This window comes from Pseudorca crassidens, chromosome 9 (genome assembly GCF_039906515.1).
Source record: "Pseudorca crassidens isolate mPseCra1 chromosome 9, mPseCra1.hap1, whole genome shotgun sequence".
Taxonomy (NCBI): Eukaryota; Metazoa; Chordata; class Mammalia; order Artiodactyla; family Delphinidae; genus Pseudorca; species Pseudorca crassidens.
The window spans coordinates 47863068-47888665 of NC_090304.1; the positions used below are offsets into that span (position 1 = coordinate 47863068).

The 25598-nt window shown below is 50.3% G+C and overlaps 1 protein-coding gene across 3 annotated transcripts in view; it reads right to left on the reverse strand.

The window, feature by feature from the left end:
- Positions 1–25598, reverse strand: part of SYT9 (synaptotagmin 9) — a 186573-nt gene that overhangs the window by 13531 nt on the left and 147444 nt on the right. For 2 of the 3 annotated variants that reach the window (XM_067750058.1, XM_067750060.1), the window contains one exon: positions 13418–13481. The exons of the other annotated variant lie outside the window; for it this stretch is intronic. In XM_067750058.1, the coding sequence (XP_067606159.1) occupies positions 13455–13481 (27 nt within the window). In that variant the 3' untranslated portion in view covers positions 13418–13454. The remainder of the gene's footprint in view (positions 1–13417; positions 13482–25598) is intronic. 3 annotated transcript variants of the gene reach the window in all.

A 25598-nucleotide genomic window follows, 5' to 3' on the forward strand; every position in this document is an offset into this window, starting at 1 on the left:
TGTATGTTTGAAAATATGACATGCAGAGTCTTCCTAACAAATCAGCAATCATGTTCCAAGTTGTAAGATAGAAGGAACTGGAATTCTATCCAGCAAGAAATTATTCGACACTGACTTTGTGCCAGGCATTCTGCCAGGTACTGGTTATACAATGATGAATAACAGGCTCTGTCCTCAAGGAGCCGTTGGATGTGCTGCAGGTGACTCATACACAGATAATATCAAGCGACACCAAATGTTAAGTTAGGGGTGGGCCAGGGTACTAGGAGAAGAGAACTCAGGCAAGAGACATTTAACTCACAGCGGGACGATCTTCAGAATGCTTCCTGAAGAAGATGACTTCAGGAATGCTTAAAAGATGAGCTGGATCTAGCCAGGCAAAGAGGGGTGGAAAGGACAGCACACACACAAAAAGAAGTGAAAGCAGGAGTAGGGGCCATGGGGTGAATAAAAAGCATGGTGTGGACCACCAATGATTGGGCATGGCCTCAACATAATGCAAGGGGGAGATGAGGAAGGAGTCACAGAGGATTCTGAATGCCAAAATAAAGAACTGGATCTTGTTCTGGACAGAGGGCAGTTACTGAAGGATTTCAAGTACAGGAGGAACACGGTCAGATTTGTGTTTTAGGACTTGGACCCCAGAAGCAGTGTGGAGATTGGATTGGAGAGCACACAAGAGAGCAGGGAAACCAGAGCAAGTGAGCATGTGGGAGCAGCCGAAGCACCCCTCGTGCCTTCGTAGTCCCCATCACCCTGGCAGTGAAGATGGGAAGGAGATAGTGGGTTTCGGCTCCTGAGAGCTCTATTAGGAGCTGGCCCCCAAATAGGACTAGAGTCTTTAAGTTCAGTGTTTCCTGAAAAGGGACAAATGGAGCTCTGAAAAAGAACAAAGAGCCACAAATGCCAAAGAGATCATGAACGAAGAGCCATATATCTACCCCCAACTGCCCCTAAACATGAGCGCACGGTAAATGGAGGCTAGATCACATTAGCGCACAGTAAATGGATGCTAGATCTGTTCACCTCTGAACTTGACTTCGGGATATTACCTTTATGGATGGTGGGCATTTTCTGGCTAAAGAACAAGATCCCAATGTCCTCGAGCTCTCATTTGCCTGACATTGGAGGGGGGTGCACCCAGCCTGCTGCAGGTGTGGGTGCCTTGCATTTCTCCTCGGATGCTTCCACCCACTGTAAGTAGCTGTGTGCAGGCTTCATTTGTCTTAATCCTCCCCCAGGCACGCTCACACCGACCAGTCCCCTCCTGTCTTCTGATCACCACATACTGGAGACTTATCCGTGGACCACAGAGGAAAGCCTCAGTCACCACTGTAGCAAAGGTCAACAAGGAGCCCAAATCAGTTAAATACAGTGAATTTAACTGATTCAGACCTCAAGGGGTTCACGGTCAAGGGAGAAGACAGATGTATTTAACAAACTATAAAGCTAGAGGCGGTAAGTGGTCGATGGGAGTCACCATCAAAGTATTAAGGGAACACTTCGTGCTAAGTGGGGTGCAGTTCACAGAAGAGGTGGCACTTAGACTGAACCCTGAGGATTAGGTAGGATTTATACGGTGAGAGTGTAGAGGAACAGTATTCTAGGGCAAGGAAGCATCAGGAGAAAAGGTACAAAATAGAAAATTAATTTGGAAAACATAAATAGGTATGACTATTTACCTAAAAGCTTCCATGTAAGCTTTTGAAGGAGAAAGACTTGGTCAAACCTGGGTTCTCCTTCCTAAGATGAATGGCTTAGAATGAGAAGGAAACGACTGAGGGGCTGCTGAAATCGCTTCCACAGAGCACCTGAGGGAGAGGTGACAGGCACCGGGCGACCTCCTTCTCAGGCACCTGCTGGGGCCAGTCTCACCTGACTGGGTAGTGATGCGGGGATGTGCCTGCCCTGAACCAACTCCTGATTGTGCCGGTTGGACACAGCCTCAGGGCACACAGAGCACTGGAGCCAAGGGTGTGGCCAGGTCTACCTAAACCACATGGACACAGAGGGAAGCCAGCGGATCCTCAAGGAAAATGGGGTTGTTTTACCAGAAGAGGAGAGAAGAAACACTGCGTATGAAAAACCCTAAGGGTCCACTTCAGAGCTTTTCCCGTTAAGATGACCAGGGAAAATCATGTTCCAATCTGAAGGAATCAAATCTTTGCAGCTACAAAGTTTAGCCTTAGCAGAATACAACATTGAAAAACACATTTGTGGGAAAAAACTCCACAGAATATAACATGACTTCTAAAATGAAAAAGAGTATTCCATTAGCTTTTAGGATTTTCTTTTTTTTAATGGGGCTTTCAGTTAATCAGTTTTACTGTATACTGTTCACTGCACATCCTACTGGTTTTGAAAATTATGGTTATATTGAAGCAGATGATTTAGGTGGGGGGAAGAAACAGCAGAAACAGAACAACTGAAAGTAAATTAGCAAAAAACTTACATGACAAATCATTTGGGAATGTGAAGTTAAGGAACACTGAATTAGTGCCAGCAGGATGAAAACAAAAGAAATTTCCGCAAAGTTCTTAGGCATTGTTTTAGTTTTGTAGTCTTCATTGAGCTGAATAATAACAGCACAGAGGGGAAAAATCTTTTAGAACCAGCAGAGCTGACCAAGCATGTGACAACCTGGTTGTGTCTGACTGATAAAGCTGCGTCTTCTTCCAAGCTGAAGATTTGCTGGGATGTGTAGGTTCCTGCAATTTTTTTTCTAGGGAGAGGGCAGGGGAAGAAAAAGAAGAGTGCACCTGGAACAGCTATAGGTTGCCTACTTCAACTTGATGATGAAGTGGTGAAGAGACAGCCTTTCCTAAGGGGGCGGAGAGAGGTCCCCATCTGGATCTAGCCCAAACAGCCTTGGTTTCTATGCCCAAGAAGCAATGGCACAGAAGAACACTGTGATGTTAAAAGCTCTGTATGGAATCAGAAACATCTTAGTTTAAATCTGGATTAGTCAGCTTTTGCTGCAGTAACAAACAACCCCCAAATCTCAGTTGCTTTCAGCAATAAATTTGTGGGTTGGCTACAGCTCTGCTGGGCTCAGCTGGACCTGGCTCCAGACAGGTAGAGGTCTGCTTCTGAGTCTTACTGTTTGTTCCAGGACCCAGGGAATTCCTATGACAGAGGCCAAAAGCTCAAGGGGTCAAATAAAAATATGTGATGCTTATTAAAGCCCTCACTTGGAACTGTCACCCCACCCATAGTCTACTGGATAAAGCAAGTCACAGGGCCAAGTCCAAGTCATTGGAGTATAAGGCCCTCAGAGAGTGTGGAGAGGGCATATGCCAATGGGCAGACAATGCCATCGACTTCATTATGCTAGCTCTACCACTTAATGGCCTCTCGATGTTTGATAAGTTAGTTCAGCCTCAACTTTTTTCATCTGGGGAGATAATACTGTTTACCTCACAGGGTGAGGGTTAAATTAGATGATGCATGTACAGCACTTAGCGCAGTGCCCTGGATGGAGGAGATGTCACATGTAGGAAAGCTAATGTTGTCTTATTATTAATCTGAGGCATCAGATTACAGGTAAGGTGTGCCTGCTTGTCAGGAGCCCAGTGACCGGCACTGGGGAGAAGGTGGGACGCAGGATTGGCAGGTCACATGGGCACAGACCAGGGTAGCAGAAGAGGAGGGTGGTCAGGCAGGCACGTAAGAGTTGAAGGTGGTGGGAAGGCCAGGGGCACTAGACCCAAGGCTCATGAACATGGGGTGATGAACGCATGGACGCACGGGTGAGAGATGGCTCACGTCCCCTCTCAAACAACTCTGGGAGGGCAGCTGGGTTGGGAGAGCTTGTGCCTTTATCTTCCCACCCCCGGGGCAGCCTGGTCGCCCTACTTCCTCCAGGTAAGGCATACTTGGCCCCTGAGGCCAAACCTGCCAGGCCTCACTCCCTCACCTTCCACCCACTGTCCAGTAGCCTCTCCTCTCCCTACTGCCCCCCACATCCTGTCCTGTACTTCCCCTGCCACGAATGAATCCCCCCTTTGAACCATCCCCAGTCCTCCTCTGGGGCTTTCCATCTGCTGTCCATTCTTGACCTTTATCAAAGGCTCCATCCGTCTCCTCCCCTTAAGTCAATCCTGCTTCTCTCTGATGTCACGACTCTGCCACCCTCTCCTTCGATCCCTTGAACTCCCCACACCTCAGGGTGGGGTGGTGGCATCGTCTCTTTTGCTCCTTGATGCCTTTGTTCCTACACCTTCTTGTAATACCGCCCGTCTACCCTCGACCTCTCCTGCTACCACCAGGAGGAAAGGTCGAGGGTAGATGGCCTCTTGGCCACCTCCTTCATCTGTGCTCCGGTTTTCCCTTCCAACCCCCAGTCCCACACTAATAACCAGGCCAGGGAGGTGTCCCACTTGGGTGCCAACACATCCCACTGTGACACCAGAGCTGGGCATACGGTGGCAGTGGCGGGTGAGGAGAGTAGCGCAGATCTCTGGAAAAGCTTTAGAGATGCAGCCTCTGACTCAGTGTGCCTACTGCAGAATTATCTCGGAGGTGAGTTATTTATGCAAAAGGTGAGTTATTTTGAGAGAATTCTTTGTGCTCTGAAGCAGAGGGGATTTTGCCACTTTATCAAACGATTTCAGTGAAGTCTGGAAAACGAAATCCATGCGCTACATAACGCTGGAGATGGTGGGTACAGTTGGTATTTTCAGCATAGACTGAAGTGGGATAATCACAGCGTGAAACTGCAGTAAGTAAAGCACAGTCGTTTCGCTGAAGCAGACACACGCACATGCATGGGATGCTTTCTTCTTTGGAGCAGGAGATGTGTGCCGCTACCCTGGTCTCCACTGTGTGGCCAGTGCGGCCGGGACTAGAGCTCTGAGTGGAGAAGATAAGACCCCGTGAGGGGTCTGTGTACACACCGCTCGTCTCACAGGAGCCTTCAAAGGCAATGATGTTTCCCGCAAGCCTCAGGCTAGACCTCCACACCTGAGCACGGCTTCCTCGCACGGCAAAGGCTGTTTGCAGAAGAGATCTGAGACAGAAGCAGGTGGTTCTGAAGTCCTGTCGGAGGCCGTGGCCTCCTCTGCCCACTGTCCTCCCTCCCTGCTGCCTCGCCATCTCGTGCCTTCTCAGGTTGACAAGCAAAGTTACAAAATCGTCTCAGAATGCGAAATAGCCCAAAGTCTGCAGAAGCCTGAAGCCCAGCTGGATTTCTCTCTTCGTGGACTGTTCAGACTTTTCCTAAAAGCCCTTCCTGAGCAGGAGATCCCATACTGTCGGTCCAAGCACGGGATGCTGTCTGTGGGTGTTTCCATTCACCTTTCAGTGGGTAGAAGTTGAAACACGTCAACTTCCAGAATCGTGCATTGAGTGTCAGTGAAGGACCCCCGGTCCGGGAGTCAGGAAAGGGGCTTGTGCAACTCATGCTGAGCACGTGGGAAGCTCGGCCCTGCCCTCTTGCCTCCCTCCTTCCCTTCATCTGTCTTTCTCTCCTTCAGCCAGTTCCGAGCACCTCCTCATGAGGCGGGGTCTTACCCAAGGCTGTGCAGGGACTCAGAGACACATGAGATTCCATCCCTGCTCCCAGGGAACTCATCGTCTAATCAGGAAAACACACACAAAGTTACAACGCAGCCTTATGCGAGCTATCACGTAGGTATTTACACAGAGAGGAGGCTATGCTTGGGTTGTATCCTAAGGAAGTCTGCACCGCCGTTCTGGGGAGGTGTCCCGGGCAGATGGAACGGCACAGGCAAAAGCAGAGCGACACCACAGCGCAGCGTCTCTGCATCCTAGAATTAGCTGGTGTGGTGTGGCTGGGGCATAATATGTCGAGGGAGAGAGAGAGAGAGAGAGAGAGAGGGAGAGAGAGAGAGAGAGAGGGAGAAGCCCGGCTGTGAAGGGCTCTGTGTGCACTCTAAGGAACCTGGGTTCTACCCTGTGAAAGGAAGCCAGGGAGAGTGAGAGGGAAAGACAGAATTGGGCTGGGGTGGCCGGGAGACATGAAGCTAGCAGGCAATTCCCATATGCACTCACCAGGGCACAGGGGAGCCGGCTGCACGTCTCCTGCTCAGAGGGGCTCTGATACTAAGTCGAGACTGCTCAGACCCCCAAATATACCGTGGTACCGCAGCGGAAAGCCTTAGCATCTGTCAGCCAGTGCTCTCGCCAGCCCTGCAGACACGCATACTTCCAAGTCACCAATCCCCGCAGGCCAAAGCTGAAGGACAGCAGGATGTGCGAGCGCTTGGGCCCCAGGAGTACAGGTAATGTCGCGGTCACGGCCAGGTTCTGCTGGGACCCAGGGTGGACACCGCAGGTGGCGCTGGTATGGGTGTGCCCTGTGCGTCCTTCCCTAGCTCCTCTCAAGGACTGAGCCTTTACTGCTCCCTGGATGGGCATCACTCTGTTACTCTGGAGTCATTGCAAGGGGCCCAGGGGGCTGACCAGGACCAAGGTGGCTCACAGACAGAAAGGCAGGCAGCGACCACCTGCCCACATGATCCAGGAAGAAGGGAGGAGAAGCCTTGCGCCTCCCACAGGGAGCTCGGGGTATCCACCCGCCACTTCTCCTTGAGGGAGTTGACACAAGGGCCATGTGGCTGGTAGGTGTCGAGCCGGAATGCCAGGGAGGGCTTTTCCTTCCCTTGCTCTGGGAATGCCGGAGTCCAGGTTCTTAAGGGACCACCCTGTGGTACCAAATGCTGAGTTTAGGAGTCAGGAAGCTGCCATGATGTCACTGGGCCTGGAGACACTGGATGGGAGGACAAGCCCCACAGAAGGCCCTTCTGGGAGGTCCCAAAACAGGAGAACCAGGGTCTGCCTAGTGTGTCTGGCCAGCAATCCAACAGCCCTGTGGGCCTGGTTCCTACTTCAATAATAATGACAGTAATAAGAGTTAATATCTCTTAAGCTTACACTAGGTACTAGGCACTCTTTTAATTGCTTTACATTTACTAATTCACTTAATTCGTACAACTCTAGAAGGCAGTTGAAAAACAAACTCCGCTTTACAATCCTTCCAACAATAACAGTGACCATCCATGAACATCTGGCTCTGTCACATCACTGGCTGGGAGCCTCTCATCCTCTCATTTGCTCTGCAGCCCTGCCTCAGGGCCGGGCATAGCTGTAAGATGAGATGGGTGCCCTCCAGGCCAGTCTGGCACCTGGGTGGTGCTGTGCTGGGGGCTGGTTCCCAGTCTGGGGCTGCCGCATAGTTGCTGCTCACGCAGGGGCAGGAGCCAGCCCCAGGGGCCAGTTCCATGCTGGCTGCAAGAGTTGGGCTTTTTAGCAAGCTCAGCGGAAAGAGCCCCATGCTACGGACAGGAGGACAGGATGGCCTAAGCCCAGACACCGGCCAGGGGGCTGCTGCAGCAGTCTGGAAGAGTCGGCTCCCAAACAGGGGACTTCCCCCAGCACCCTCCGGTGTAGACAGTGTCTCTGGGATCCCAGATTTAGGCACAGAGTCAGAAGAGCTGATCTGGCCCAAGAGCCCTGCCTATTAGAGAAGTTGTGTCTCTGGTATCACGAGGCAGGGAAGCAACTGAATCCTGTGGGTCAGCAGCCCCCTGGCCGCCAACTGATGGAGAACAACAGAAAGCAGCTTAAGACAGAAACTTGGGGCATAACTGTATCCAACTGTGAGTCCACGAAAGCATCTGAGAGAGACAGAAAAGGGCCGTCAGAGGTTTGGGAGGGAAGAAGGCTTGTTCGGGGAGCTGCCAGAGCAGTGAGGTCAGGTTCCTGGAGAAGCACGGGGGCAGCAGCTGAGGGAGGGCAGGCTCAGAAAGGATAGGGTCGCAGAGCAAGGGGCTTCTGAGTGGGTCACCACCGAGGGAGGTCAGGGCGGAGGGGCAGCAGCTGTGAAGCCCAAGGCTGGCGCCACAGGCTCTCAGAAGCCGCTGGGCCTCGTGGCGGCACATTTCTGGGCACTCCGGTTCTCCCTCTGCTTCTCTCCTTCCCCGGTACCCACTTGTATGCTGACTAACAGCGATGATTCCAACTTCCCGAGTGCCCATTAAGTGCCAGACACTGTGCTGAACACGTTACATTATTTTCTCACGTTTAAGTCTCCCAACAGCTCTACGAGGCAGGGCCTATTACTGTCCCATCACAGTGTTGAATAATCTGAGGCTTGGAGAGGTTCAAAGACCGGCTCAAGGACACACAGCTGGGAAGTGGGGGGGCAGAAACGTGAGCCCCTGCTTCTAAACATCACAAGCTTCCGGTTCCCAGAGGGAAAAGACCTCGTCCCTGCCTTTGAGCTAGTGGGTGGTGGCCCAGGGCCCCTGCAAAAGTCCAGCGGGGGGGACCCTCCTGGAGACCTCTTGGCAACCAAACCAAAGCCCCTCCCTGCTGCCCCCAGGTTCCTCTAGGTCCCAGTGTTAATCCTGCTCTGCAAAATCACAGGGAGATGAAAGGTAAAAGCCTGCGTCCCTCCCGCCCCCCTGCGGCAGGGCCCGGGGAGACGGCCACCAGGAGACCCGGACCTTCCCCTGGCTCTGCCTCCATGGGAAAGCATACACGTGGGCTCTGGAAACGGGGCAAGTTTTCACTTAAAACCATCTGCAAACAAACTTCAGTGCCTTCAAAATTATACATTCACAGACCATTTCTAGACTCTGGAATAGGATTAGACGGTAATGATTTAATTGATGGTTAAGTGTGTAGATAAAATGAATGTGCTGAATCCTTTCCGTAATTCTCTCTCCAAGGAGCCCCAGCAGCTGTAATTACTGTCTGAGGCTGAAATTACAAACCAGCTGTAGTTTTTAAGCAAAATGTGCTGTAGCCCCTGCTGGAGCACAGGCTCAGCGGCCATGGTTCACGGGCCCAGACGCTCCGCAGCATGTGGGATCTTCCCGGACCGGGGCACGAACCCGTGTCCCCCGCATCGGCAGGCGGACTCTCAACCACTACGCCACCAGGGAAGCCCCCTGCTGGATCTTTGAGTAAAAGTTGGTCACTCCCAGCCCAGGTTCACTAGGTCCTCTCAGTGAAGCACCGCCCTGGCAAAGGCTCCTCTCCCAAACCTCGGGAGCTTGTTCTCACGGCTGCTCTGCACCCCTGGCCCTCACTGCTCTCTCTCGCCTGCTGCGGGTGATCCTTCCTCCTGCCCCTTCTTGACTGGGAAGATTCCTCAGATCAGCCGGCTCCCACAGATCTACCCCTGTGGGCTGAGAGCAGGCTGAACAAAGGGGTGCCCTTAAATCTCAGCTCGGGGATGATGGCGGAGCTCTCCTTGCCCTGGAGGTTGACCCCTGGGGTCACTACAACTCAGGGTCTACACCCTTTTTGCGGCCAATACACCACATTAGGTTATAAATCCACTTCTGGCTACAGTGAACCAGGAGAGCTGTCTCTATTGATCAAATGAGCCCAATCACGATTAGTTCCTTGCAGAAGCTAAGCTCCTGTCTGGATAATTACGCAGAACTCACGTGTTCATTCAACAACCACCACAGAACTACCAGGTACAACCTATGTGCCGGGTGCTGTGCGGAGGACTGGGGACGCCTTGGTGAACACAGCAGACACAGCCCCTGCAATACTGGACTGTGGCTCTTGAACTGTCCTCTACTTGACCAGGAACCTAGCAAAGGTCCTGGTCAGCAGGTTCATACATCTGGACCTGCATCTGGAGAGGAGGTAGGTGGATAGAAGAGGCTGGGGTGGGCATGCTGCAGGTAAGGGGTGAACACAGGAGCTGCTGATTTCAGCAGAGCTCATGGGCAACAATGGGCTCGGTTCCCTCTAGCCGCTTTCATGCATTCAGCACTTTCTGAGACGTCTACTGCGTGCACAGGCTGTGCTCTTCTGCGGTTCATCTCTTCTATCCCAAACCACGGACCCCATACCCTTTTCTTGCAGGGCTCTTACTGGGTGTGAACAAGACAGAACAGCACCAGGTAACACTTATCGAAGCTGTTATCAAACAATCTGTCTCATGATCTACTTATGCAGACATCCTCAGCTGGAGTGTAAATTCCATGGGGGATGGGATTAGCATTTTCCCTCTGTACCTCCAGTGCCTGGCAGAATGCTCACCACCTGCTCAGAAATATTTGGTTTATGAATGAAAACAAACCATCAAATGCTAGGGAGGAAGAAGACAGATGTCCCCAACACATTCCACTACTTGGAGCAGGGCGGGTGTCAAAGATCCCCATTTCCACCCCTAAAGGGGAAGCGGTGCTCAACTCCAAGGACTTTGTCAGGCGAAGGTGCAAGGCAGGGGAGTTTGTGGAATGATGAGTAAATCTAGGCTTCACAGGGGTACCCTGGAATTCATTCATTCTACTCCCATTCATTCATATTCATTCATTCCCCCCCACCTCTGTTCACTTTCCCTCAGTAGACTGTGTGCTTGTGCGAGGCAAGCTCCACATACTTTTATTGCCAAATCCTTTGTCTACACATTGGATACTACAGAGAGGCCCTAAATAAACGCTTCAGAATGAGCACACCAGGGCTTCCCTGGTGGCGCAGTGGTTAAGAATCCACCTGCCAATGCAGGGGACACGGGTTCGAGCCCTGCTCTGGGAAGATCCCACATGCCGTGGAGAAACTAAGCCCGTGCGCCACAACTACTGAGCCTGCGCTCTAGAGCCCATGAGCCACAACTACTGAGCCCACGTGCCACAACTGCTGACCCCCGCGCACCTAGAGCCCTTGCTCCGCAACAAGAGAAGCCACCGCAATGAGAAGCCCGCGCACCGCAATGAAAAGTAGCCCCCACTGGCTGCAACTAGAGAAAGCCTGCGCGCAGCAACAAAAGACCCAACTCGGCCCAAAATAAATAAACAGATTTAAAAAAAAAAAAGAATGAGTAGCACACCAATGAAGCCATCAAAGCACTGAAGGGTCACCTGCAGTGACACGGATGGCCAGGGGAGGGCAGCAAAGGGTAGCAGAGCTGATGGCAGAGGCCCCAGCACCGGGTTATTTGCTCTTAGGAGATCACTTAGGTCCTGTCACCCATGTGACTATTAGGCGAGAGCACTGACTGGAGAAAACTGCTGACAGAAGTCCAGTAAAGTCCAGAATCATAAAGGAGGGAGGTCAGTTTGAGTGGGGAGCTACAGAGGCTGGTGGCCAGGGCTGGGGTTTGTGTGGAGATGAGCTGAGGCCAGGATCACAGGCGAAGAAGTACGTGGTGCAGAGCCACAGTGTCGGCAGCACGAGCCCGTGCGGAGCATCCTTGAGAGCCTCAAACTTACCCCCGGTGTTGACTCTGGTCCTTAAGGTGACAAATGTCCTGAAAGTCAGACCTGATACCGTGTTCCATCCTGGTCTGGGCTCAGGAACAGTGGGAGGGAGGGCCAGGACCAGACGAGGGCTGGTTTTGTGAAGGATGCTCTCAAGGCCCCCCACTCCTGCCGCCAGGCGTGGGAACTGGCAGAGCCCTGGGGCTTTAGCAGAAGAGCTCTTCCTCTCAGTGGAGTTCCCCTGTCGCGCAGAGTGCTGACGGCGTGTGCAGAGGTGTGACAGGAGGCAGGTGGAGGGCAGGCCAGTCTCCTGCCAGCCAGGATCAGCCCTCACCTGGAGAGGTTCTCAGCCGGGGCTACTGGTCTGGTAAACTCTGGTCCAGGCTTGACTTGCTGCCCTGCCTATGTTGGCTTGAGCCTTTTGGAACTGGCTAGAAAATGCTTTCTTTCCAGGAGGGCAGATGACGGAGTCCAGAGTTGCAGACAATGGGGGAGTGCTGGGGAGTCACGGCTGGAAGGTTAGACGGACAAGGGGATGGTCAGTCTGAAGAAGGGGCTCTGTCCAGGCTGGAAAACAACGTCCTCCGAATCAGGGGAAGGCCTTTGGGGCTTGGTGGGTGTGACGTGGCCAGCTAACCTGGACGGTAGGACACACATCCCTTTGGGATGCTATGAATATCAGTAGCTTTGGGAGTCCTTAGCCCAGGAGAATATGGAGAAGCACATCCTGTCCAGTATTTCTAACCAAAGCAGTTTCCTGCACGAAGCTCATAGTGACCTAGCTGTGAAAAACCTGCGGCCTTGTCTCGAGTACGCTCGTTCTTTGAAGAAGCTCAGCTTCCTAGTACAGAGAGATGAGCCGATGTCTAGGTTCAGGAGTGGGGCCCTAAATTTAGGGAAGTTGATAAACAGGCAAATTTCTAGACAGTGGAAGTGCTGCAGAGGGGCAGAAGCGGTGCTGAGAGAGACCAATTAGTAAGAAAAAGGCAAGAGTGCATTTTCCTTCCTGTTTTTTTCATCTTTTGTACATGTCCATGTAACATATCAGTAATTGTGTGTTCCTCATACTTATGGAACCTAAAAAAAAATGGTTCTGATGAACCTAGGGGCAGGACAGGAGTAAAGACGCAGACGTAAAGAATGGACTTGAGGACACGAGGAGGGGGAAGGGGAAGCTGGACGAAGTGAGAGAGTGGCATGGACATATATACACTACCAAATGTAAAATAGATAGCTAGTGGGAAGCAACCGCATAGCACAGGGAGATCAGCTCGGTGCTCTGTGACCACCTAGAGGGGTGGGATAGGGAGGGTGGGAGGGAGACGCAAGAGGTAGGAGACATGAGGATATATGTATATGTATAGCTGATTCACTTTGTCATACAGCAGAAACTAACACAACAATGTAAAGCGATCATACTCCAATAAAGATGTTAAAAAAAAATTGTGTGTTTCTGTGAGCACCGCCCTTACTGTCACTTCTGATTGCACAGTCAGAATAGCATTCTGAAGAGCTTTTCAAATATTTCAAGTCTCTCCGTCAAGGCTTCCAGCAACAGAAGCCTTTATTTTTTCTTCTGAGGTTTGGAAAATCTTGATTCTAAAGCTGATGGGAGAATCTAACCATATCCAAACAGCGCTTCACTGCCTCAGTCTCTCTGATGATAGAGTAGTTCTCCTAAGGGTCTCATCACTTCTACTTTGCCAAAGAGTTCTCATTTTGCTGCAAATTTTCTTTCTCCTTCTCCTTCACATTTTAATATACACTTTTCCTTACTGTCTACATTTATCAGAAGATGCCTGGTGAAGTACACTGTTAATGACCTACCCAGCACCCATTCCCCCTATTTCCTTCTTCCTAAGTGAACCCTGCAACCATCCAGGGTCCCACCTCTTGCCATGCACCTACCTAGGCACCTCATGAGAAGGGGATCCATCTCCAGGGCTGGACCTGTTTGGCCCACATAATCCCATTCCTTTTGCCAGTGACTGATTTAAACTTGGCATACTTTTGACCATGACATACAAGGAGAAAGTTGGGGACTTGAGAAATTTATTCCTTGCTCCATAGCTTCAGGAAGGGCATTTTCCTCTGGTTATTTTCACGTCTGGACACAATGCCTGGAAGTGCATTCATCTTGCTGCCAACCTGAAGATGGCAGCCTGGAAAGATCCAGTGTTCCTGACCCCATGATTAGCTCCTGAATCTACCATCCCGGATCCCTATCTTACCTCTAATTCCTTAGCCAGATGATACATTTCTCATTGTTTAATCGTTTGTGTCAGGATTTCTGTTCTTTTAAAAAAAAAATGAAGAATAGTTGACTTACAATATTACATTAGTTTCAGGTGTACAGCATAGTAATTCAGCAGTTTTACAGATTATACTCCATTAAAAGTTATTATAACAGCTGCAATTCCCTGTGCTATACGATATATCCTTGTTGTTTACCTATTTTATACACAGCAGTTTGCATTTCTGAATCCCATACCCCTAATTTGCCCCTCCCCCCTTCCCTCTGTTTTTTTACATCAAAAGTATTCTAACTGATTTATCCTGACAGCAAAGCAACTCATGAACTTGTCAGATCCTCTGTTTTCAACCAACAAAGACTTCCAGGAAATGTCTTTTCAGTGAGCTTCTCCCTCAAGATGAGATTTAATCTCTGCACTGGTGCTAGGATTTGTTTCAGGAGAGCATCACCTCTACCTGTGATACTCCCACAGTGCGGTCATCTCTGCTAAGACCCACGCATCTGTTTCTCAATTATTCTTCTGCCTCAGATGCACAGCTTTCCAGGCAGGCACAGCGCATTAGTCTGCCCATTTCTAAGTGGTCTGTTGACATGCTTGGGTGCCTGCAGACCTTGCTCTGGGTTAGTGTTTGTTCTCTGTGAGGGATGCACTGGGATACCTAAGGCCACTTACAGCTAGGCTTTCGGTCTTCCTTCCTGGGCACTGCCTGTCCTGAAACTCTTTTTTCCACATCCCATTTAATATCATTCATAGCAACTGGTCTAATGGGTTATCTGTTTTGTTGTGTTGTTTCCCTTTTCCTCCTGCTATTCATTTTTAAATCCTCCTGATGAAACTAACTCATCAATCACCAGTCCCCCGTCTATAGAAGATCTTCTGCACTCTTGGCTAAGAATGGTGTCTTCTAGAATGTTAAGCCAGGGTTCATAGCCTCAGCTAAATATCAACCCGATCTTTTTAGGTAAGTGTTGATCTTCTTTGAGATGTTCCTAGGTCTTCCAGAGTCCCAAAGGGCGATGGGAAGAAGTGATGAAAATAGCGCCTGTGTTCTCAAGTCCTTCATTTTCCACCCCAAAATCATTGTGTCTGAAGATGCAACTGTTTGCTCCTAGTGGGTTGTCTCTGGCCAGGAGAAGCAGTCAGTTTGCCCAATTTCGGCTAACTCTTTGTTACACCTTATTCACCATCAGGAAGGCATCTTGCCGTCAGATCTTTGGGGCCCCTGCACAGCTGCTCTATGCCCCCCAACAGGGAGTCACCAACCAGGGTCTTCTAAGCTTCCCTCCAAGCAGCATTCTTCACACGCATATTCTTAGGGCTTCTTCTTCATCTATGTTTCTCTTCCAGAAACTCTGGACTCCTCTCTGTGGGATAAACCTCATTTCTACTTGTGTTGTTCTGCTGACTCTAGCTTCTTTTCTATTCAGAGACATTCCCACCATTTTAAGGTTTCATCTTAAGCACAGCTAGACTGTGACAAACTAAGGCAAACAAATAGAGTGGCCCAAATCCAACACCCACCAAATATACTTCTGGGCAGGACAAGTCCACACGCGTCCTGGTCAGTCTTTGGGTTGCAAAAAACAGAGACGCACTCAAGGTAGCTCAATACAACGTTAGCTGGAGTGGTGGTGGGGATTTATTGCAAAAGCACTCATGGGGCAATAACGGAAATGGATTCTCATAGAAGTTCAAGAGCAGGAACCATGGTGAGAGGCCCTATGAAGAAACGAGCAGGAGTTTTGCTCTGGGTCCAAGGTAACCCCTGGAACATCAGCATCAGAACTTCTAGATGTTGTCTCTGGTCTGCTATTGTTTAATTTTTTTTAATTTTTTAATTTTTTTTTTGTGGTACGCGGGCCTCTCACTGTTGTGGTCTCTCCCGTTGCAGAGCACAGGCTCCGGACACGCAGGCTCAGCGGCCATGGCTCACGGGCCCAGCCGCTCCACGGCATGTGGGATCCTCCCAGCCCGGGACACGAACCCGTGTCCCCTGCATTGGCAGGCGGACTCTCAACCACTGCGCCATCAGGGAAGCCCTCTGGTCTGCTAATAATGAGACTTCTCTGTCCTCTCCTCTTCTTACCAACTGGCTTCTTAATCCTCTACTGAGTCTATATTTCCATTCACTACAATTTCAGCATACTTATAATGTGGTTTTTTTCATGGCTTACCAAGACCTCTTAAGACTCCCTTCATCTCATGGTTCCACTAATGCCTCATTTTCTTCACATCTACCAAGTGCAGGGGTAGTATCTAATTGACCCAACCCACCTTGGGGTATCAGGCCATGTCATGTGTCACTGGACAGCACACAGACTGGCTGCTGGGAGCACGTGCCCCTGTGGCTCTTGTATCACCTGTGGCCAGGGTTACACTGTACAAACCACGGCGGTCAGGACGGCCTCTTCTACAGACATGCGAGTGGAGCTGTGTGTGCATGTAGGGGGGCTGAGATGGGGCAGCACTGTGAATGGGGGTCAGATGCTTCCACAGCAGTCTTGGCAGGTAGAACCCAGCATTCTCGAGGCTACTGGAGATCAGATAGGCTCCTCTTTCTATCAGCCTGCCTTTGGCTCCATCATGGACCCCCCGTCATCTTCTTTTTTCCTAGAACAGAGGAAGCTTCCCAGAAGGTTTAGGTTCACATTCTAGATGGAGGTCTCACACCATCATGAAACCGCAGTGACAGAGTGACCTTTCCTTCTCTTCTGTGTTGTGTGAATGTCCAGGCCTCCAGTGGCCTGTAAAATTTCTTCCATTCTCTCCCAGAGCTTTGTCCTCTCTATTAAGCTGGGTTTTTCGGCTGCTTCATCCCTCCAAATGTCCTGGAGTTTGTCTGATTGAAGCCAAAAGGGAACAGTGAGTGTTTGCATCCTGAGGGGTGAGGGGTGGCCTCTTGCATCAATGTTGGGCCCTTTAGGACTTTAGAATAAATGCTCAAAGACTGTCCACAGCTGGACGTGCTGGAAGTGAATGGAGGTGGGGGCTATGAATTAGAGCAGGGAGGAGACGATTTAACAGGAAGAAGCGTCTGCATCAAGGGCTGATGCCGAAATCAGAGGTGAGGTCCAAGCAGAGGTGTGGCGTGTCATTCAGGCGTCAGGGGTGGGGCGTGGAGGTGCACGGGATGACAAGGAGTGCGGCTCTGATCTGAGGGGTGCGGTGGCAAACTGCAGCGTATTGGGAGGAGGGGGGTTGTGCGGACAACCTGATCAAAGTTGACAACAGAATAAGAGCAGCCTCTGGCTGCTGCAAAAAGCCCAGCAGGATCCAGGTGGAGAAAGAGGCCCTTTCAAGACTGAGCAAGGCTGGAAGAGGGCTGAGCTGCTTCCAGGACACCGGAGAGTGTGGTACGTCTGCAGAGGAAACCTGGGGACTTGGAGATGCAGGAACTGAGGAGGCAGGAGATCGTCTGGGCCTCGTTCTGGCCGCTGTGGGAGGTGGTAAGGGGCGCTGCATAGATGCCGGGTGTCCTGCCTCGTATGGAGAGCAGCCTCAGGCTACTCTTAACCCCACCTGGGGAGTAACATCTGCTTCCACAGGCTACAGAGGTGAGATGGAGCCAGGCTGTGCCTGAAACGGGGAGGAACATCCTGTGTGCTCGGCGAGAAAAGCTGGGAGTAGACCAGGGCCATGTGGCTCCAGGTTAAAGGCCACACATCAGTCATCCCCTCTCTCCTCTCTCTTCCGTCTTGCCTTCCCTCTCGACCTCTACCACAGCCTATAAAAACACTCACATTTCTTGCTTCCGAACAAGAAAATCCTGCTCTCAAAATCCTTCACCCTTTTCTAGCAACTGGCCTGACCTACCTTCGCCTTTCAGCCAGGACACTGGAAGGAGTTGTCCGTATTCATTAACTCTAGTTCCTCGGGCCTTGTCTGTCTCCAGTCTGGACGCCCCGCGCCTGCCTGGCGACACCCCAGCTCTGCTGAGGATGCCCTGCTCAGGGGAAGGACACACACACAGACCAACGCTCAGGGGAAGGACACACACACAGACCAACACTCAGGGGGGCCAGCCGCGCCCTGTGTGCACAGGAGGGCTGCGGTGTTCTATCCTTCTCTAGATAGCTGAAGAATCTGAAGGGGGCAGAGGAGCGGTGTCTAGTGACGAGGAATGATTTCAAGATGTCAGACGGTTTAATGTGTGGTTGATTTGAACAGATTCTGTCCCAGGCTGCTCGGTGACCTGACGTGGACCGTCTCCACGTGACCCTGTCTCCCGTGTCTCTCTCCGGTCCTCGTTCCCCCCTACTTCTTCCTTGTTCAGAGGACACCCATCTGTCTGAGTGCCCTTTATGACTGCTGCTCCAGAATTTTCTTTTTCGGTCCTCACTCTCGGCCTCGGCAGGGAGAGGGCTGCAATAGGAGAAGCCTGCCCGTCTGAATCCAGGCCCCCTCTCCCCTCAGGGGGATCACAGTGGAGTCTGAGACGCGGGCCAGCAGACAACACCTGCAACCTCCCTTAATTCAGGGACAGCTTCCCTCTGTAAAGCTTGGCGCTTCCTGACGTGCTCTTCCCCGAGGGATCTGGGACTTCAAATTCAGGCTAATTAGCCTTTTGTCAGCAGATTACGGGCATCAGCATTTTCATTTAAAGACCAGGTGAACCAATCTGCCTCCTTCCTGTGGCCGTGGGCCCAGAACAGAATCGGACTGGCTGCCAGCTCGGAGAAGGGTAGGAGCTAGAAGCGGCGCGTGCAGGCGTGTGTGCACGTCTGGGGTTAAAGTCACAATATACCTTCCAGAAGAGCATCTTTTGGAAGGTAACACGGGAACAGTAAGATTTGTCAAATTCTACTGCTTTGGGCACACAGTGAACCTCCTTCATCTCCCCTCTCTCCTGTCAGCTCCTTCTTCCCTGACCCCTACCCCAAACACCCTGTCCCTTCTCTGCTGTTCTGCAGCTCAGTGGACGCCAGGACCCTCCATCTGGCCAACAGAGAGGCCTGGTCATCGTCCTGAGCTCCTCTCTCCCCTGACCTCTCAGAACCCTTTGCATCCTTTCCCACCCGTCCCCCCTACTTCTTCCCTCTTCAGGCCTGAACACAGCTCATCTTGCCTACTCCAGCCCGTGCTCCTCCAGACGGTCAGTGTGCTGCTCTTAAAACACACATTTGAGCACGCTCAGCTCTTCTCAAAAATTACCCCAAAGCTCCTTTACTGCCCCAGCAGAAAGTTCAAATTCCTTATCGTTTCCTTCCCTCTCTGGCCTTGTTTCCGTCCCCTGCGTACCCTGTGTTTTGGTCATCCTGAACTCCTTGGTGTCCCAGGCACCAGCCCTTCTTTTCCACCATGGCTTTGAAGTGTTCTTTCTTTCTCCTTGAGGTTCCTTTTCCTCTTTGCTCAATGGGAGGATTCCTACTCATTTTCTAGAGCCTGTCTTAGTGGGTCATCGTGTCTCTCTGGTCACCACCCTTCCCCAACGAGTGCTTGGGAACTTTCTTGCCTGTGCTCCCGTACAAATCCCCCACTGTCTCCCTGGAGGCGGGCCCTGCGTCCTCAGGACTTCGGACAGTACCTGGGACCCGGCAGGAGGGGGGAGTCAATGTGGAGCCAGGTACCTCGGGGAACTCTTTCACAGCAGCAACACACACATCCAACAAGAGTCACCACTCCTTCCTTTTGTGGCTTTACCCAATATTCTTCTTCAATTATAAACACACAGTTGGTGTCTCTGTGCTGTTTAAGCATTGTAGGCAAAGCACAGCTCCAAACCAGAAGGTTAAAATATTTGTGATAGGGCTTCCCTGGTGGCGCAGTAGTTAAGAATCTGCCTGCCAATGCAGGGGACATGGGTTCGGGCCCTGGTCCGGGAAGATCCCAGATGCTGCGGAGCCACTAAGCCCATGCGCCACGACTACTGAGCCTGCGCTCTAGAGCCCGCAAGCCACAACTACTGAGCCCACGTGCCACACCTGCTGAAGCCCACGTGCCTAGAGCCTGTGCTCCGCAATAAGAGAAGCCACTGCAGTGAGAAGCCCGCGCACCGCAACAAAGAGTAGCCCCCGCTCACCGCAACTAGGAAAAGCCCATGCACGGCAACGAAGACCCAACGCAGCCAAAAATAAATTTAAAAAAAAAGCAAAATATACATATATATTTGTGATAAAAATAATCTATTTGTGCTCATGCAAATGTGGCACATGCAGCTACCTACACAGAGAAGCTCAAACCAAGGGATGGTGTTGTTTCCTGACAAAGAGATGTGATGAAAAATCTAGAATTCTGGTCTTTTGGAGAAAACGCATTCTGGATGGCCCTAAAAATGCATGCTGGTTATGATTCCATACTTCCCTCTTAAAACTCCCACATGGCATCAAAATTCCACTGGCCCTTCTAAAAGTACACGTCCTTTATTTCATTTCTACAGAGTGTAGATCGTGACCCGTCATAGGTTTGTGAAATCAATTTCATGGTTGTGACCAGTATTCTTTTTTCTTAATGAAAAGGTTTTTTTCCTCCAAAATGCACCCCATGGATGTGTATTATTTCATGAGACTTTTGTTGCAGTTTTATATGTGTGTGTGTGTTGTGATGTGTAGAATATCCTTCTTACTGTAAATCACAGCCAAGAGCATTCGAGGCACACTGCTCGATTCCACATATAACCAAGGACTTAATGAAATATTGCGCTACACCCTACGTTCTAAGTCTCTGTGAAGCACTGGAAATCCCCAAAGCCAGAGAAATGACAAACCTGGAATACCTCCCAAAAGTGATCCTTATTTGAGCATGGAAATAGCATCATCAAAAATGAATGACTGAAAAGTTGGGTGGAGTTATATATTTTCCCACTTATTCAATGAACAGTCAGGGAGCATCCTTCACTCCCAGATACTACGCTAGGAGCTTTCATACATGTTATATCATTTAATCACCACATCAGGTATTTAAAAGCAGATACTAGCAGCCCCATTTTATGGAGGAGGAAACTGATCTTCAGAGAGATTAGGTAATTTGCTCAAGCACAGCAGCTCTAGGAGCCAGAGCCGGCTGTCGGTTCCCCTCCCTTTAGACACTAATGCGGCACAACCAGGCTGGTCCACCAGGACGTTTAACTGGGTCACACCTTCCTCTTTGATTAAATGAATTTGTGCTCCTCAGTTTTTGTCTGCTTCGGACACAGTAGCTCTTGCATTTATCTGTTTTATACCTTCAGTTTCCAAATTAGATTTCGCTTCAGGAAAAAAAAAATCCAGACTCCAAAAACTGCACAGAGCTGTGTTAAGCAATTAATTTAAGGCTTTAGGTATGCTTCAATTTGCTAAGAACTACCTTAAATTTGTACATCTGTAGATGCATGTGAACAGCAGATTACAAATAATCTTGAACCCTGTAGGACTTTCATGGACCCTCTAGTCTGGGAGTCAGACTCAGCAAGTTCTCATATTACAATCCAAATGCAAATCCATGTCAATCCTACTGAAGACTGCCTGGAGCTGTGAAGGTGAACTTGTCTCCTGCCGGCAAAATGGACTCTAAGTCTATTTAAACGTCTATTTCCCTGCTGTCCTCACTCCTCTTCTCCCCCAACACCAAACTCCTTTCCCTATGGCTGGCTGCCCTCCACCACCTCTCTCTCTCCCCCAAATCTACCCTTCCTTCAGCTTCTTCAACCACATGGAGGGCCCCTTATACAACCTCCCACCCCATCCCATGCAGCAAGCACATCTCACTCAGAAAAACAGAGCCTTATAGAAACACAGGTCACCTGATGGTCTCTGAGTATGGAGAGGTGGTGATGGTGGAGGGGGCCCAGGCTTAACTTCTAAGCCCTCCTCTCTGGATGGGAATGGGTAAAGCTCTGAGTCTGGCCCAGATAGGTTTCTTCTTTCATAGCTCTGGTTCCCCATCATGCCCTCGCTCATGGAGTCCGCTTCTGGTCTTGACAGCTGACCCACGGATCTGCAGTTGCTCACGGACGCTCCTGAAGTTCAGAGCCATCCACTTCAACTACAATGCAGGGCTCAGTGCTACTGCTATCATTAATTCTGTCCCTAGTTCCTACTACCAAGGAAGTCCAAACCCAGCAGAGCGGGCCCCCTGGGCTCCCATGAACTCAAACACAACCTGTAAAGACAGTGAAGGAAGCTACACTGGGCTGGGGGGCTTTAGAGAAGTATTGGCTTGAAATGGTAAGAGGAACATCTTCTGGGCTGAGGAGTCCTCAAAGACTGCCACGTGCTTCAAAAGTCCTTTTCTTTCCTATTATTTCCATTCTTGCTTTCAAGCATCTCATCTGGTGGCAGCAGCTGGATCTATTCCCCTTGACAAAGTGCAGATTTCTCAAGGTCTTTGTTATTAACTCTTTGGTGCCGACTGACGTGCGACAGAAGGAGGACAAGAGGTGGAGAGGATGGAACACCACGTGTGACGGCTTAGACTGCCGGACGCATCAGCGCGACCCAAGGCGCTATCCCTGACTTCCCCTTGTTACCCTGAGAGCGTACCATTTCTCTTACTACTTCTTTCTCGGCAAGGACCCCTGGATTCCTATACCTGATATAAGATTTAGTTCTAGGTGAGCCCACATTCACGTGGTACTCTGGTTCCATACTTGAAGAGCAATGGAAGGGTCACATTATTATTATTTTTTGGGGGGGGTCACATTATTTTTAAGCGGTAGGATAAGAGCCATTAGCACTCATACTGGGAATGGACGCTCTGCAATTTTAAAGAATGTAAAAATTTTAATGCAAGATCAGATTGTCTCACCCCCAGCTACTCACCTCTGAAGACCATGTTGACTAGACCCTGCAGGCTGGAGAGGCGGAACTGCAGGCATGTGGCTGCCCTGCCAGCCTTCAGGGTCCTGTGATAACAACCTTCCACAGCCAAGGGGCCTGGGCTCTCAACGCATTCCTGGACCTTCTGTGCCAAAGTCAGTCCAATTCTCACACCCTCACCTTTCCACCAGGCTGACCCCCAGCCTGCCAACCTGAGATCCTGCTTGGATCCTACCTCAATCCTGAAAGCTCGCTGTGAGGAGCTCTGCCATCACGCGCTGGAACACAGAAGCCCACCCTGATCCCTGGCTGGCTCTTGGTTCACTGCGGCCACAGTCATTGTCACTGGGGGGCCCCACTCACTATCTTTGGGTGGAAGCTTCCAGAACTAGGACGCAAGCACCAGATGCTCAGCCTCAGTATCTTGACGATGGACTGCGTAGACCCCTCTGCGGCCAGGCCAATTCCTCCGTGCCCATCTCCCCCTCATGAATAGGTGCTGCCTGTTCCCGTTCAGCTCTGCATCCCGGTGTGGGCCCGTGTCCAGTCAACAAGGAGGGAGATGCAGATGAGCCCAAGAAAAAGCATTCTGTTTGTATCCACACCTCCATGTCCCCGTCAGAGACTTCATTAAGCATTCGTAACAGGAAGACCCGGAATGTTTACATTACTTAATTTTCGTCAATCTTAATCCCTTTGGATGGCATCTGCTGCCTTGATTGTTCTTATGACCTTTCTCTAGTAAACTTTTTCAACCTGGACACTGACTGTCAGTGTGTACACTGTTTAAGGAGCTCCACTCAGATCCTGAGCTACGTAGGAAAAAAAAAATCGCACCTTTGTTTTCCTGCTCCTTTTCATTCTAAACAAATGAAATGCAGTACATGGTAGGAGAAAATCACGTGACGGATCCTCACTCTTCAGGAAACCGTGCCTTTTACAACCCAAGGGAGCCGTCATAAGACGGCGAGCTATCCGTGGGTCCTTCAAATCCACACAGCATTTGATTTTTCCTTTGGAAAAATACGACATAAATGCAAAAGGAAAGCAGCTTTCCCCCTCACTTTATACAGTATTTGTGTCATTAAGAGCAGAGAGTCTCTCTTTTGGCTACAACTGTTTCAACACACAAGCTAATTAACCAAACATTGACAATTTGTTTCATTAGGAAAATTTTACTGAATGTCTGTCCTGTGCCACTTACTTTGGTAGACATTGGACATACCACAGTGAGCAAGACGGATGAGTTGATATCGTGACATCTTTGGGGATGGTTCTCTTCACTGCAAGGGAACACCAGTTGGGACAGGGGTGGGTGTTTGCCTATGTCCCGGATATCTTCTGTTTAAAGTAACAGAAATCCTACCTCTTAGTGCTTACGTAACAAAGGAAATCCATGTGCTTACGTATTCATAAGGGCCAGAGGTAACACTATGTTCAGGACAGGCTTCATCCAGCAACTCAACCATATGATCGAGGGTCTGAATTCTTTTTCTCTCTCTATTCTGCCACCTATGGGGTTGGCCTCACCCTAACCCTGCTTCCTCTAGAGGTCCAGAGGGCTACAGCTGTTCCTGTCGTATATGCTTCTTTACTTACACCCAACAAGAAAGAGAGAGCGGCTTTGTCCAAGCATTCACAGCAAACGCTCTCTAATACTATCTGACTGAATCAGCTTAGATAGTACTAATCCCCATGGTTGGCTTGACTGGGTTAGCCCGGGACTAGGTCTTAGTTCCATTACTGGAGCCCAGGATGGAGCCAGGCTCCTTAGAATCCCCAAGGAGAAGTCATGGCCATCAGAAGGACATCCTGCTGTCTGTGTGGGTACCCACAGCACTAGGCAGGCTCCTTGTCAGCCCTCGTTCTGCTTTTTGTTCTTGGGGTGTGCGAACTAAAGCCATCTACCCCAACACAGCCATCTGTCTATAGGATGCACTCCACGTTAACTTGCCTTTACTATTCTATTGGCTTCATTAACATTAACTTTACTATTCCCAGAGACTCTGGCCAAGACAGATGAAAGTTGCAGACAACATTATTGCTCATTACTGGGACTTTCCAGAAAACCATCAACTCTTCCTTAGAAAGTATCAACAGACGGTTTATACCCCAAAACTCTTTGAATCCTGGTCTCAAAATCCTCACCTTGCTGTGTCCACCTAAACTATTACATCATGATCTTTACCCAACCCTAACCAAGCTTCCCCATCCCCTGAATCATCCCCCATGCCCCACTGAAAGGCCCACCTTAAACCATACTTGAAAGTATCGATCAGACGCTGCCCTTCCCCTTCAATTACCAGGTAAGCAGTAAACTCAGCTTTGTCTTTTCAATAGGTTGTTCTGCTGACATTTGGCAGACAGCGTTCAACAGGCACATCCTCTGAAAGACGCATTTCCAGGAGCAGCGGCCTTCTAGACATTCTGTCCTTTGCCATTAACGATGGAAAAATGTTGCCTGCCACATCAGTGAACAAAGGATGTTGGGGAATTCCCTGGCGGTCCAGTGGTTAGGTCTCCCTTTCATTGCAGTGGTCTGGGTTCAATCCCTGGTCGGGGAACTGAGATTCTGCAAGCCACGTGGCGTGGCCAAAAACCAAAACCAACCTTCCCCACCCCCCCCCAGCAAAAAGACCACAAAGGATGTTGTAGCCATCAAGCCTTCCCATTACAGCCTCCCCGACGCAGGATGCCCCCCAGCAAACCATCCCCACAGTGCACCCTGAGGAGACTCAGGATGAGAAAGCACACGATACTGGCCCCAGATAGCTGAGGTGCACATCAAAGGAACGATTTCAGTGAGCCCAGACTCTTGCATCTTCCCTCACACAGAAAAGCGCTAACTTCCTTAACTTGAGAGGTTTGGTTTTCTTTAGTTAACCGTAATCTTGATGTTCCGACTACCTGGTCTTTGTTCCCAAACTCCTATGTAACCTGGTTCCTCCCCTGTCTCTTTGGAGCAGTCCCTCAGAGCTGTCAGAGAGGCTGCGTCCTGGGCTGAAGTGCTCAGTTTTGTGAGACTATTAAAACATAACTCTCAACTTCTAGGTTGTGCATTTTTTTTCAGTTGACACCAGGATGCTCCACCCTTGCCTTGGCCCCCTAACCCAGGAAGTCCTCTCCTCCCCACAGATAATCACGAGGGAGTGCGGCTCTTTCAGAGGTTGGCATAAGCCATTCTAGTTCATTTCATCCACGGGGGGAAGAACTGGCCCATCAGCCCACAGTGTTAGCAGTCACACCGGAATGCCATTCCTGGAGATGAGACTGCTGAAGGCCCAAGCCCACTGTTAGCCACTTTCTTATTTAATGACTATTCAAGTGCGCCGCAGGAACGCTCCAGGGCAGTGACTGCTGGGGCAGGTCATTTGTGAGAGAGGAGAGTCAAGATGCAGTTGACTTTCTGTTTGAGCAGCAACGTT